Here is a 12,678-nt window from a genome sequence, read left to right on the forward strand (position 1 = left end):
AAGAAGGTTCTGGAAGACTGCCCTGCGTCCTGAGATTGGCCTGACCCGTCTCCGAATCCTGGGTAGGACTCATGACTAGGCATTGTGTGACCGAGGCCTCCCGAGAAGGTTGGTGTTGAATCTTCCTGTACGCTAGGGGCTGTGAGGGTAAGGACAACTACATTTATGAGCTCTGAGGACGTCAGACCCGGCGCAGGAATGAGGCAACTGGGCTGATGTCCCTTCTAGCAGCACAGGCAGCTGGGCCTGAGGAATGCAAAACTACATCCCTGCGGAGAAACAAAAACAAAGCGAGATCCAATGGGGACGGCAGCAGTGGGGCACCGAGACTGCAGCTTCCATTCCAGCCCCGCGAGCTTCACTTCTCCCACTGCTGAGCAATGGCACCTCCCACCGCTACATTCTCGGCAGAAGCCCGCCCTCTCGCGGACTAACCTTCCCCAGCTGGTTGCGGCTGGAGCTGCCCAGCCGAGTCCAGCGGGTCGTGAGAACCACTCTAGACTGGAAAGTGGGATCTGGCCGTGGTGCTGACCGAGCAGATCGGTTAGGCGAGCGGCTCCTGACCAGACTCAGGCAGCGTCCTGCGACACTCCCTGCCCCAGCGGTAAGTCGCCAAGGCCCGGAGGTTGTACGCTGGGGCGGGGGGAGGAGGGGGGAGGGAGAGCAGTGATTTGGAAGTTTTTGTGCGTTCTTTCGCATAATGGGAGGGATGGTGGAGGGAGTAAGGTCTACACTCTCTTCACCCTGTGGTGCCTTGTTCGTATGGTTGGGGTCTGGAGTCTGGGAACCTTGATCCTTTTAGGTCTGCACTAGAGAAGGGAAGAAACCCTCTGTCCGTGGTTGCCATTGCGGGAATTGGGAAAGAAAGGATAAGACTGGAGATATATTCTGTTGGTTGGGCAGGCCAGGAACACCCAAAGACTCCCTTAGAGGAGGTGGGCCAGAACCTTTGCTCTGCAAAGAACCCTTTGTCTCCCAGCGTGGGGGTTGGGTGAATTGATGATTCTCACTGCAGTTTCTGCTCTGTTCCTCACCCCACACCCACTCCAGAACACGGAGGCTTTTCCTCCCCACAATGACCTTCACTTCATCCATCAGAGAGATCTCTGCTTTCTTAATACCACCCACCTGGAAATTAGGGGTGGAGCAGGGGAAAACTTGGCAAATACCAAAACTATTAGTCAAAAATATTTTTATGTCTCGAAATCATTTCTGTAGCATATCTCAAGGTTTTTATTTTGCTCCGTGAAACACCCAGTCACTGTTATGTTAAAAAGGGAAAGAAAAGCACAGAATTGCCTTACCAAAGGGAAAAGAGAATCATAGGCTGTTGAGATAGTCAGTCATCATGAAGAAAAGCAGCCAGTAGAATTATTTTATTTGCTCCATTTGCAATAAATCTATATGTATGTGCATTCTCTGTGTAAAGCATTGAGAAAGAAGGTTTATACATGTGAGATATCTCTACCACCACATTTTTTCCATGGACATTGCTCTGGCTCCTAACCTGAACTTTTGCCTCTACTCCTGCCCCTACTTTCCATTCTCACTTACAGTGGGAGTAATCTGTTAAAACTGAAAATTGGCCCATGTCACTCACCCTTCATGTTTGGCTCCCAATGGCACATAGGATAAAGGCCAAGACCCTCCCTGACACCTCAGACCAGGTGTGGTCTGCCTTGCCTATCTCCTGCTTCATCCCACTTCTTGCTCTGGTCACCTGGGCCTGCTTTTAGATCTTTAACTGTTCTCCCTCGCATGCTCCTCGATGCCTTTTTCTCAAATGTTCCCTCTACCTGGAATATGCTCCCCTCATCTTTTGCCTGATTGTCTTCAGCTATCTTTTAGGTCTTGGTTTAAATAATACATCCTTGAATCAGAATTAATTATGTAAGTACATGGTGTGGTTCCTGTTCTCATGGAATATGCAAGTTCATTTTAGGGGTGAAAGACTCAATTCAAGGTCTTGGTATCATTGAGACCCATCTTAGAAAATGATGTGCATAAACTGTAAAATTAAAAATTCCAGACCCAACATCCTATTTAGGAAACTTAGATGTAACTATATGGCTAAGATGTCTCAAAAAAACATAAATACTTCATTTAAATAAGTAGTAGCTCTAGTTACTACAGTTGGAATCCTGAACCTTTGATAAATTTTCACAATCATTGGTGAGGGTGAATACCAAGTAAACCCCAGAGTGAGGCGCCAGTGATCACTGAGTGCTATAGACAGGAAGACACCAAGCTGGGGGAGGGACAGTTCTGCTTTGTCTTTTGGGGAGGGACATGGCACATAGCTTAATTCTGGACTCTACTGATAGGACCTTTTAACTAGAGGATTACAAAGCAGAATGTGCATTTTTGCAGCTGAGAATCTGGTCTTATTTGGCCTCTGCCATCAGGCAGTGACAGTGCTAGCATCTGGCTGTCCAGACAAATCCCACTATGACCCTGAAACTGTCATGGAAGGTGACTGCTCAGCCTGTCTCCATTTGGGTAGGAGCCCTTTGACCTCTCAGAAAGTTCCCACCCAAAGAGTCATGCCCTGATAAAATATTATAATGTGGAAACTGACTGGACTGAATACACACTGAATTTCATGATTGCTCCAGAATTTTGCAAGCTTCTGGTTCATTGTTGTGGATCTTAGTGCTTATTATCATATCTTGCAAAATGTTAAATTAACTCAGGAAACAGGATGAGCAATATTAGTGACTGAGTCCAGTCTTCTACAGCAATGACATTTACTTTTTTTTTTTTAATATTTTATTGATTTTTTACAGAGAGGAAGGGAGAGAGATAGAGAGCTAGAAACATCGATGAGAGAGAAACATCAATCAGCTGCCTCCTGCACATCTCCCACCGGGGATGTGCCCGCAACCCAGGTACATGCCCCCGACCGGAATCGAACCTGGGACCTTTCAGTCCGCAGGCCGACGCTCCATCCACTGACCCAAACCGGTTTCGGCAATGACATTTACTTTGATCTATCATTTTCCAAGTTCAGAGTGCAGTGACATTTCCAACTATTCATGATTTTAAATCAGTTAACGTTTCCAATAATTAAGAAACCAGTAATTTTATTTATAGAGATAAATAACAAAGGAATCATCTTAGCTCTTGTGGTTGCAAAATTATGCACACAGTGAAATAATTTTTATCATGCCTTGAAATTATTTCCAAGAGTATGGTAATAAAAACATTTTTCTAAAACAAAAAAGAATAAATTCAATAGATATCTCATAATATCTCCAAAATTTCTTGCCACAGAAATTATACTGCCTTCAATTACAATTTTTCTAAATTTTTGTTAGGTACATTTTTGCTTTTAATCTTCATTTTTATTATGCTTTTAAAAATTTCTCACGAAAACACATTTATTATTCCACTTTTAGATTTGCCATTAAGGGGGAGTTTGAGCTATTTGTTCATAAAATATCTATCATTGTTAAGAGCATAGGCTCTTATCCTGGCTCTGTCGCTTACCACTCAACTCTGTATGACCTGGGCCAATCCATTGACTTTTCTGGACCTTAATTTCTTGTTTATAAAATGGGGTTATACTACTATGCCTCTTATGAAGTTATGGGCCAACCACTCTGCCTGGTTAAGTAAATGTAACCAAGACTCAAATTGGGTCCTCGGACCCTAAAACCCAGTTAGTAACAACTTTGCTTTGTGCATCCACCCCTCCCCCTCTAAGTGCTGAGGGAGGCCTAGATAAGGCCTCCCTCTAGCCCAAAATATTTGGGTGGATCAGAAATGGGGTCTACAGGTGTAGGGTGGGAAAGGTTTGAGTACATGCCACCTGTCAGGAAGCAGAAAGCAGCAAGCAGCTTGAGGCACTGTCCTGCTGACCAGGATGCTCCCACCAAGAGCTGAGCTCTTGCTATTCCCAAGGCCAGGTTTTGTGGCATTCCCTGGCATAGTGCCTGCTCCTTTTCTTATCCTTCAGTTAAAAGTGTCCCAGGTGTCTGCTGCAGGGGAGGAAGCACTGTTCTGTGGGGAGTATGGTGGAGAACTCTGGTGAATCTCTGCAATGCCAGTTTTGCCACACCTTCTCATCCTTTTTGGCTTTAATGTTGCCTAGTAGGCTGTGAGGCAGCTCCTCTGCCTGCCTCTGGATCCTCATGTTAAAGCATTTCAGAGACTTTGGAGTTGACTCTAGTCAGCTTATGGCTATCAAACAACTCTCTGGAGGTAGCTATGAGGCTTCCTTGTCAGTGAGTGTGAAAGGTATGTAGGCTGGCAGAGCCTTGTGCTTTCACATCTGCTTCATTCCTCTTTCACAAGCTGTGGCCTGAGAGGAAGTGAATTCAGGTGCTCTCTACGGAGCAGTGAAAGAGAGTCAAAGAAACTAGCCCAAAATTCTCTTCTCTAATCTCTCCCTGGCCAGAATGACATAGGCCCAACCTGTAGATCACTCACTGGCATGGGGAAGAACTGAGCATGTGAAGTGTGTGCCTGTGAGGGTGCAGAGTGGGAGCTGGGGTGGTTCTCAGGCCTTGCCTTCTTTTGGTATGGTCTTGTGGGTCTCCAAATTCACCCCAAAGGTAACATATTAAAAACTAAACCCTTTCTTCTCTCCCTCAAACCAGCTCTTAGCACAGGCCCTTTCCTCATCTTCGCTCAATTCTCCATTTCCTTGCCTTTCCCCACTTCTCATTGTTCCCTTCTCTTGGTATGAATCCAGGCCTCAGTGTTTACAACTTCTGGCCTGCTTCTCTTTCTGTATTCAGTTGCTGAATCCTAGTGTTTCTTTCTTTGAAAGACCCTATAACTTGACATCTATTTTTCATGCTTATGACTACAGCCTCCGTCTGGACCTTATCTCTATACAGTCAGTCAATTTTAGCTGTCTCTTTTGAGTCTTCTTTATTCAGAGCCTCCCTCTTAATTTATTCTGTTCCTACTCAGATGAATGGTATAGACTACCAACTTCTTTATGCCACTGCTTCCACTCACTCATTCAGAAGACTTTCATACTTCTTTGTTGATCTCGGGGTAAGGCCAAAACCCTCAGGTGTGCAAATATAATCAAATTGGTAGCTGTTGCACCACCTTCTCAGTTCCACACCCAGGACAGACATCAACAAGAGATCTTAGCACCCTTGCCCACTGAACTCAGACTGGACATCAGAAAGCTTCTCTGGATGACATTCCAGGCATCAATATATTTCAGTTAGGCTGTGCACAAAAGGTGATACATACCTACTTTTTCAGCCATGATGTTCTGTGTCTATCCAATCTGCCTGTTCCTGACCTCATGCTTGCCTCCTCTCTTTGGCTTTCTACCATGATACTCTCTGTCATCTCAGTGATCAAGATCTGCATGCACCATCAGATGCTTGACTGTGCCTTGCCTGATGGCATCTGTGTAGATTGAGTCTTGCCTCCTCAAACAGATGCAACAGTCCTAGAGGACAGTATATGTGCCTTCCCCTCTGACTGATGGATGACACTATCTAATCCAGGAAGCAAGCTTGGGTTTCCCTTTGAGCTTTGTCTCTTAGACATAGGCGGCAACTTTTTTATTTAATTATCTGCTCCATTCACTTACAAGGACCATGATACTTCCCTATAAGGATGTGGTGCTATGTGTAGAGTGCCTGGGCCTGGAAATGGGAGTCTGACTTGGCCAGATATCTCTGAGAGGATGCTTGGGTAAGTCAAGAGATCACAAATGCAAGAGCACCAGACACTTCTGAAATCAATTTGGGTACTACTGTTGCCTTTAATCATGTGACTTAACTTCTCTCAGCATTAGTTGTCTATAAAGGCTAGATAGTGAGCATGGATGGGCTGCTCCCATCTCCCTCTCTACCACCTCCAAGGAGGATCCAAGCTTAGATATCAGAGTTCAGCTCCAACACCACTGTGGGCTAGAACCATGGAGACTAAGTGCCTCATGCTTTCCCCCACAACAGCTAACAGCACTGGAAGCATGGAGCTGAAGAGAGGAAAGACTTTCATCAAATCCAGCTTTCACATTTCTCATGAGAAGTCCCCAGGCCCAGCAGCACCTGCCCCAGCCTGGGACGATGCAGACCCCTGGTCAGTCTCACCTGGAGGGCAGCAGCAGATCCATGGTGAAAGAGGCCCACAAGCCAGTCCTAATACCCACGGATTTAACATATACTCCAAAAAGGGAGCACAGCCAGAGCCTGAGGGTGGTGCCACAGACCTCTGTGGTGCCACCTTCAAATTGGTATGGAAGAGCAAGACTCACAACAGTGTGTCTGGGGCTGGCAGGATGGTCGCAGCCACAAGGCAACTGGTAGGCAGCACGAGCTTCCCAGGGCCCTCTGGCAGCCAGCGCATTATTGATTACCGCCACTTTGTGCCCCAAATGCCTTTTGTGCCAGCCGTGGCTAAGAGCATCCCAAGGAAGAGGATTTCCCTGAAACGACCCAAGAAGTGCTTTCGGAACCTATTCCACATTCATAGAAACAAGACTGAGAACTTGGCTTCACTGGAAACCAGGGGAAAGAGCCTGCCTTCCCCCAGAATCCCATCAGAGGCTGGAGGGCAGCGAGGCAAAGCCTTTTTCCCCTTGGGTGAGGGACTGGGGCTGGATGGCTTGTGCCAGGACCTATCTGACAGTGAGTTCCTTCCTGACTCCTCTTTCGACTTCTGCAGGGCCCTGTGTGAGGACATGGCTTCACTTAAGAGCTTTGACTCACTCACAGGCTGCGGGGAGATCTTTGCGGATGAAAGCTCAGTGTCATTCCTGGAGCTGAATGAGGGCTTGGAGAGCTCAGCCAAGTCATCGCAGGTCCTTGAGAGCAAGGTTTCTTGTGGCCCCTTCCAGGGCAGCGTGGAGAAGCTGGTGTCTCCTGCCCAGGATGACATGTCTGACTTTGCCAAGTTCTGGGATAGTGTGAATCACTCTGTGAGGCAACAACAGCACACCCAACTGAGCCCATGGCTGGAGGGTCCTCAGGGAACGGATATAGCCCAACCTGGGCTTGATTCAGCTGGGCTCATTGAGTTCCCTCTGTGTCCCTGCAGGGACCTCTTCAGTGGCTCCAAAGCCAGCTCCATAAACACAGGCACAACCAGGAGCGAGCAGCCAGAATCTGTGTCCACAAGTGACGAGGGCTACTACGATGCCTTTTCATCTAGCCTTGAGGAGGATAGGAAAGAAGCCATGAGCCCAGGCACCCCTGCAGCTGCCTTCCCTCGGGAGAGCTATAGTGGAGATGCCCTCTATGAGCTTTTCTGTGACCCTAGTGAGGGCCCTGTTGGCCTTGATGATGACCTGTGCGTGTCTGAGAGTCTCTCAGAGCCAGCACTGGGAATGCCACTGTCTATTTGCAGCTTCCACATGGGGGCAGAGGAGGACTTGGCCTCGGGACCAAGCCCAGACCTGCTCAGCCAGGGTTTCTTGCAGAGCTCCTGGAAGGGCAAGGAGTGCCTGCTGAAGCTCTGTGACACTGAACTCACCATCACCATGGGTATTATCAACTGGCTTCGCCGTAGTCCTGAGTTCCATGCTCCTCCTATCTCAACCCCTGGGGATCCTGCAACCCCATTCAGGGAACTGGTGGAGAATATGGGAGCTGGCTCTGAGAAGAAAGGTCCAGGTCTAGTGAAGCTGGAGGTCAGGGGGGCCCATGCCTCAGATGCAGGTGGGATCACAGTAAGCTCAAGACCTAGTAGGCAGGAGCTGTGGGCACATTTGGGTACCAAGAGCCTGCTTATTAGAGAGAGCAAGGTTTTAGCACAGCCTGAGCAGGAGACCAGCTCTCTGTCCAGGGACCCATCTCTGAAGTGTGTGCAGGTCTCAGGGGAAGAAGGGACACGAGGTTGCCACGAAGGTTTGTTCTCCTCTTTGGGATCCGCAATCTCCATGATGACAGGCACTTCTAGCCCAAACAAGATAAAAAATAAGATCATAAACCCCTTTGCCTGGCCCCACTCCCAGGAGCTAAGGGCACCTGGAAAGATGGGGTGTTTTCGAGATCAGCAAAGGCCAGGTCTTAGGGATACAGAGCCCTCCCTGAAAGATTGTGTGGCCGAGGTTGCAGCCCTACAGATCCACCCAGACTGCAAGCCTTATTCTGTGCAGCCCCCAAGGCAGGACACAAGCAGTAGGCTCTGTAGGCAGCCTCAGGCCAGGGACATTACCATTTCACAGCAGAAACAGTCTAACAGCTCTCCTGGAGTGGCTGCCATCTGTAGCCTGCCCTCCTTGACCAGCCCACTCCACAGCCCACAGGATCAGAAGTGCCCAGGCCTTTTCCTGGACATAAGCCAGCTCAGGATGGAGCTCACCAGGCTGGATGCCCAGGCCCATGCCTCAGTGGAGGAGCAGTACTTGTAGCTCAGCTTGAAGGCCAGGAAGCAGGTGGCACGTAGGGATCAGTTGAACTTTAGTACTCTTGGCCCTGCTACCTGGCTGAGCCCCTGGGGCCACCTGTCAGGACTCATGAGCCTCACTTCATCATAGCCAATATGAGAGGGTTTCCTCTGCAAGTACCCAGAAAGCTGCTGCAGCTTCCTGACTCACAGGGGCCTCCTCTGCAACCAACCAAAAGTAGAGGCCCCCAGGTCAGCCAACGTGAAACTCCCACTGCAGGATGGCCTTGCAGTCACCAGAAGCTGCATCTTTGTGGCCACATTCAAGAGAACCTAAGACCAAAATCTCCATCCTTTGTCCTTGATATGAGAACTGTGTTTGGAGAAGATGGGTTGGCAGGACTCAGGCAAGTTGGGCAGGGCATTTTATTGTGAAGGCAGAACCAACAAGCTCATCCAGATCAGGTACTGACAGCCTAAGACCAAGGAAAGCTGGGAAGCTGCCAGCACTTTCAAAATGTGCCTCACTGATTTCCTACAAGGAAATAAAGAATCTATTCCCAGTGTTGGCAGTTCCTTATACAGCATGCCAGAGAGGAGCTCAGGCTTGAAACTGATGGGAAGGAAACATCCATATTGTGAATGGGAAGTGGAGGAGCCAATAAGTTTGCATAAGGGTTGAGAATAATAAATGAGTGAGTGTGGGGTCCAAGACTCAGATGTGGAATATTGAGAGTTGGTGACAGGCAAGATACAGGGCCACAGATGAGCTTTGGAGTACCCTCTGGTCCCACCCCAGCCTGCTCTCTGCCCCCAGAACAAGCAGCCATGAAGTACTGGGAGCCTGAAAGGACTTTTCTGTGTGAATAAGAAGGACCAGCTTCATCTCAGCAAGAGCCTTGAACAAACAGACACCATATATTACTGTGCAATATAGCCACCTGCCTCTGGCCAAAAATCGTCCCATAAAAACAATAATTTCCCCCAACTTGCACTCTTTAATGGGAGCCATGGACAGCATAATGTTTAGAAAGAACTGATTGATTCTCCACATCTCTTTCACTTGGGCCCTCTAAATCAGGGGTCCTCAAACTACGGCCCGCGGGCCACATGCAAATACAAATATTGTGTTTGTTCCCGTTTTGTTTTTTTACTTCAAAATAAGATATGTGCAGTGTGCATAGGAATTTGTTCATTTTTTTTTAAAACTATAGTCTGGCCCTCCAACAGTCTGAGGGACAGTGAACTGGCCCCCTGTTTAAAAAGTTTGAGGACCACTGCTCTAAATCATCAGCATCCTTGCCTCCTCCTTCAAGAAAACTTACCTTTAAATGGGGGCTGGACCTCTGTCATCCCCCTTCTCCCAAAGCCACAACACATCCATAGCACCAGGCATTTAGAGTAGGGAAAGAAAAGATTGCCGAAACCGGTTTGGCTCAGTGGATAGAGCGTCGGCCTGCGGACTGAAAGGTCCCAGGTTCGATTCTGGTCAAGGGCATGTACCTGGGTTGCGGGCACATCCCCAGTGGGGGATGTGCAGGGGGCAGCTGATCGATGTTTCTCTCTCATCGATGTTTCTGACTCTATCTCTCTCCCTTCTTCTCTGTAAAAAAATCAATAAAAATATAAAAAAAAGAAAAAGAAAAGATGACCCATGTCTTCAGGAAGAAGAGGCATCCATTCTGTCCAGTGTTGGGACATGAGGTGTAGTGACAGATTGCCCATCAAGGTTCTATGTGATTAGACCCCACCTTGCTGACACACGGCAGTGAGGCATGAAGGATGGGATTCCACAGGCTGCTTATACCATTATTTCTACAGGAAAGGTCAGCACAGAAAGGAGGTAGGTCAGCTATGGGGTGGAATTCCACACTGAGGTACGCAGTCTGACAGCTGACCACAAGCTGTGTCTCTCCTGATTGCCTGAGGTTTTGTTTCAGGTGAGAAAATGCTCTGCAGCCCTCAGTAAAAACTGCTTGCTGGGGCTGACTGTGCACAGGACACAGGTGGCACGTTGTAGGCTCTAAAACTTATATCAAGGTTCCTGAGTAGGTCCATCCAAACCTGAACACTGAGGAAAGTCAGGAAGGTCAGCATGGTCAGGAGGGGCCTATGCCTTGCTATGCAGTGACCCATAGTATGGCAGCAGAAATAAGGATCTAGGGTGGTGCCTACACTGGCCCAGTGTATCTCAATCTGGGGAGCATCTTAGACTAGTATGGCATCATGGAGATTCTCGTTCTCAGAAATCTGGGGGGAGGTCCTAGCAGTAGCCTGCTAGGCACCTTGCTGGAAGAATGGGGGAAAGTGTGACCTTTCTCTTGTGTGCACTAAATCCAAGTCTCCTCAATCCATCTCTCTCTTCACACCCCATCCCTCAGATTGCCCTCCCCGGCAAGAGAGGCCCAGGCAGCACTAGTCTGACTGGCATCTGTAGGCCTTAAGGATATCTTTAAGGTGACCCACTGAGGGGAAATAGGGGAGCTTTGGAACCAGTTCCTAGGATAGGCACCTAGTCTGATTCTGGAAGTGGAAGAGGCCTAGACAAGGCATTTTCATAACTCTGGTCATTTCTAACCCTCTCATTCACTCATGGCTATAGAGATTATAGGAGGTTTGAGGTTTTGTACCTGGTAAAGTACATTCTACAAAGTAGGTCCAGTTTTCCCCAGCTCACAGCTGTTCCACAGAGCCCAAGTGACTAACCCAGGATCACAGTGGTAAGTTGGGAGCTGGGGTTCAACCTGTGTTCTGTGCCTTCCAACCTTTCACCATTGTGCTAGGAACTTGGAGATGCTGGAAAGGAGCCAGGTAGCCTCCAGCCTACTCTAACACTGGGGGAGGCCTGGGCTTTACAGCAGGTTTTCTCAGGTGTGGGGGTGTTGATGGTGGTGGTGAGGGAGGTGGGCCAGGAGGGCAGGGAAGAAGGCAGAGGGAGGTGCCCCAATAGGGTACACTGGCATAGGTTGGAGAAGAGCCTGTGCACTACATCAGGGGTGTTGCTTACCTTACCTGGTTTTTTATTTTACATTTGTAATGGAAAGGGGATAAAAAAAACTCAAAAGGCACAGAAAGGAAAACAATGAAAAGTGAGTCTCATTTCTTCCTCCTTTACCCTGTTATTTTTATTATAAAAATGAATTGTCTCTTAGTAAAAAATCCAAAGACCACCAAGTGCTGAACCTCTTCTCCCTGTCCTCCTCAAACACTGGGTGTGTCCTCAGACCCTTTCTATGCCCATGGCATAAACATGCATGAACTTTAATCTTTTTTACTACACAGCAGATTGCAGGCATCTTCTTAGCAGACACCAGTAGCAGGCAGTTTCTCCATTCTCTTGAATAACTGTACAGCAGTCTCCTGTAGGTAGCAATTAATTTAAACACTCTCCTGTAGATGGATATTCAAGTTATTTCCCACTTTGCTGTTATAAACAATGCTTCTCTTACTCTTTTACTCTCCTAAATGTTCTCTATTAAAGCCCTCTTTAAAACTATAGAATGAAACTTATCTCAACAATGAAAAGATGCATTAAAAAAAAAAGAACAGTGCATTCTGTTATCCTGCTTTCATGTCTTTACTCAACTGCCCAGTTGTCCTGAGGCCCTAATGTTATTGGTCTTGGATCCATGCTGATTCAGACACACATCCATATTTCAGAGGGGAAAGGTGTCTTGTTTTAAATAATATGTAAGACCTTAGATGTTGCCATTCCCCTCCTTACAACAAGAAAAATCTGGACAAACTGAGTATCTATGACTTTTCTTGATCTGTCAGAGGTTGTAGGGCAAACAACTTCTCTGAATTCTGGAGAGACAAGTGCATCCAGAGAAAAATAATAACCAAGACAGGAGCAGAAACCTCAAGATGCCAAAAACTGGTAGGAACAGTTAGAGAGTAATTTTGACAAATTGTTTCTTGTTAAGTAAGACTCTGGGGGTGGGTGGCAGGATAGTAAAAGGGAGGCCTATACTTTTATAGGCTTTTCCTCCAGAAATCACACTAGTTTTCAGGGTAAGGATAGAAAAATATCTCCTCATGGGCCTGGCAGAGGGAGAGCAAAAAGAGCCATTGTGAAACCCTCCAGACCATGCTTCCTAACAGGTCTATTCTGAAAATCTTCTCCAACTGAAGGAAGGAACAGTCCTCCCCAGCTTTCTCATCTCACATAATGTAAATAGGTAAACAAGCAAGTGAGAGTCAACTAGGAGATAATTTCAAGAAAACAGACTGGAAATGGTAGGCCAGAAGTGTATAGGACTTCTGAAAATTTAACCCCACCCCCAAGGCACAGGCCTACAAAAGACTGAGACCTAAGTAGAATCTTAGAAGATACTAAAATAACCCTCCCCTCCTTACCCCACTCACTCACCC

General features: G+C 47.4%; 1 protein-coding gene across 1 annotated transcript; it reads left to right on the forward strand.

Moving 5' to 3' along the window:
• Window positions 1–501: 501 nt before the first annotated feature.
• AMER3 (APC membrane recruitment protein 3) lies at window positions 502–11,019 on the forward strand. The gene is made up of 2 exons (XM_070407504.1): window positions 502–604; window positions 5,931–11,019. Exon 2 carries the CDS (start codon window positions 5,948–5,950, stop codon window positions 8,327–8,329), a length of 2,382 nt encoding a protein of 793 aa, XP_070263605.1. The 5' UTR covers window positions 502–604; window positions 5,931–5,947; the 3' UTR covers window positions 8,330–11,019.
• The last annotated feature ends 1,659 nt before the right edge of the window (window positions 11,020–12,678 follow it).

Source organism: Myotis yumanensis, unplaced genomic scaffold (genome assembly GCF_028538775.1).
Source record: "Myotis yumanensis isolate MYYU_CA2020_CCGP unplaced genomic scaffold, mMyoYum1.0.hap1 SCAF_3, whole genome shotgun sequence".
Classification (NCBI taxonomy): domain Eukaryota; kingdom Metazoa; phylum Chordata; class Mammalia; order Chiroptera; family Vespertilionidae; genus Myotis; species Myotis yumanensis.

Excerpts from the sequence above, each read along its gene's own strand:
- AMER3 (XM_070407504.1), top strand. The coding sequence starts at position 5,948 with ATGGAGCTGAAGAGAGGAAAGACTTTCATCAAATCCAGCTTTCACATT.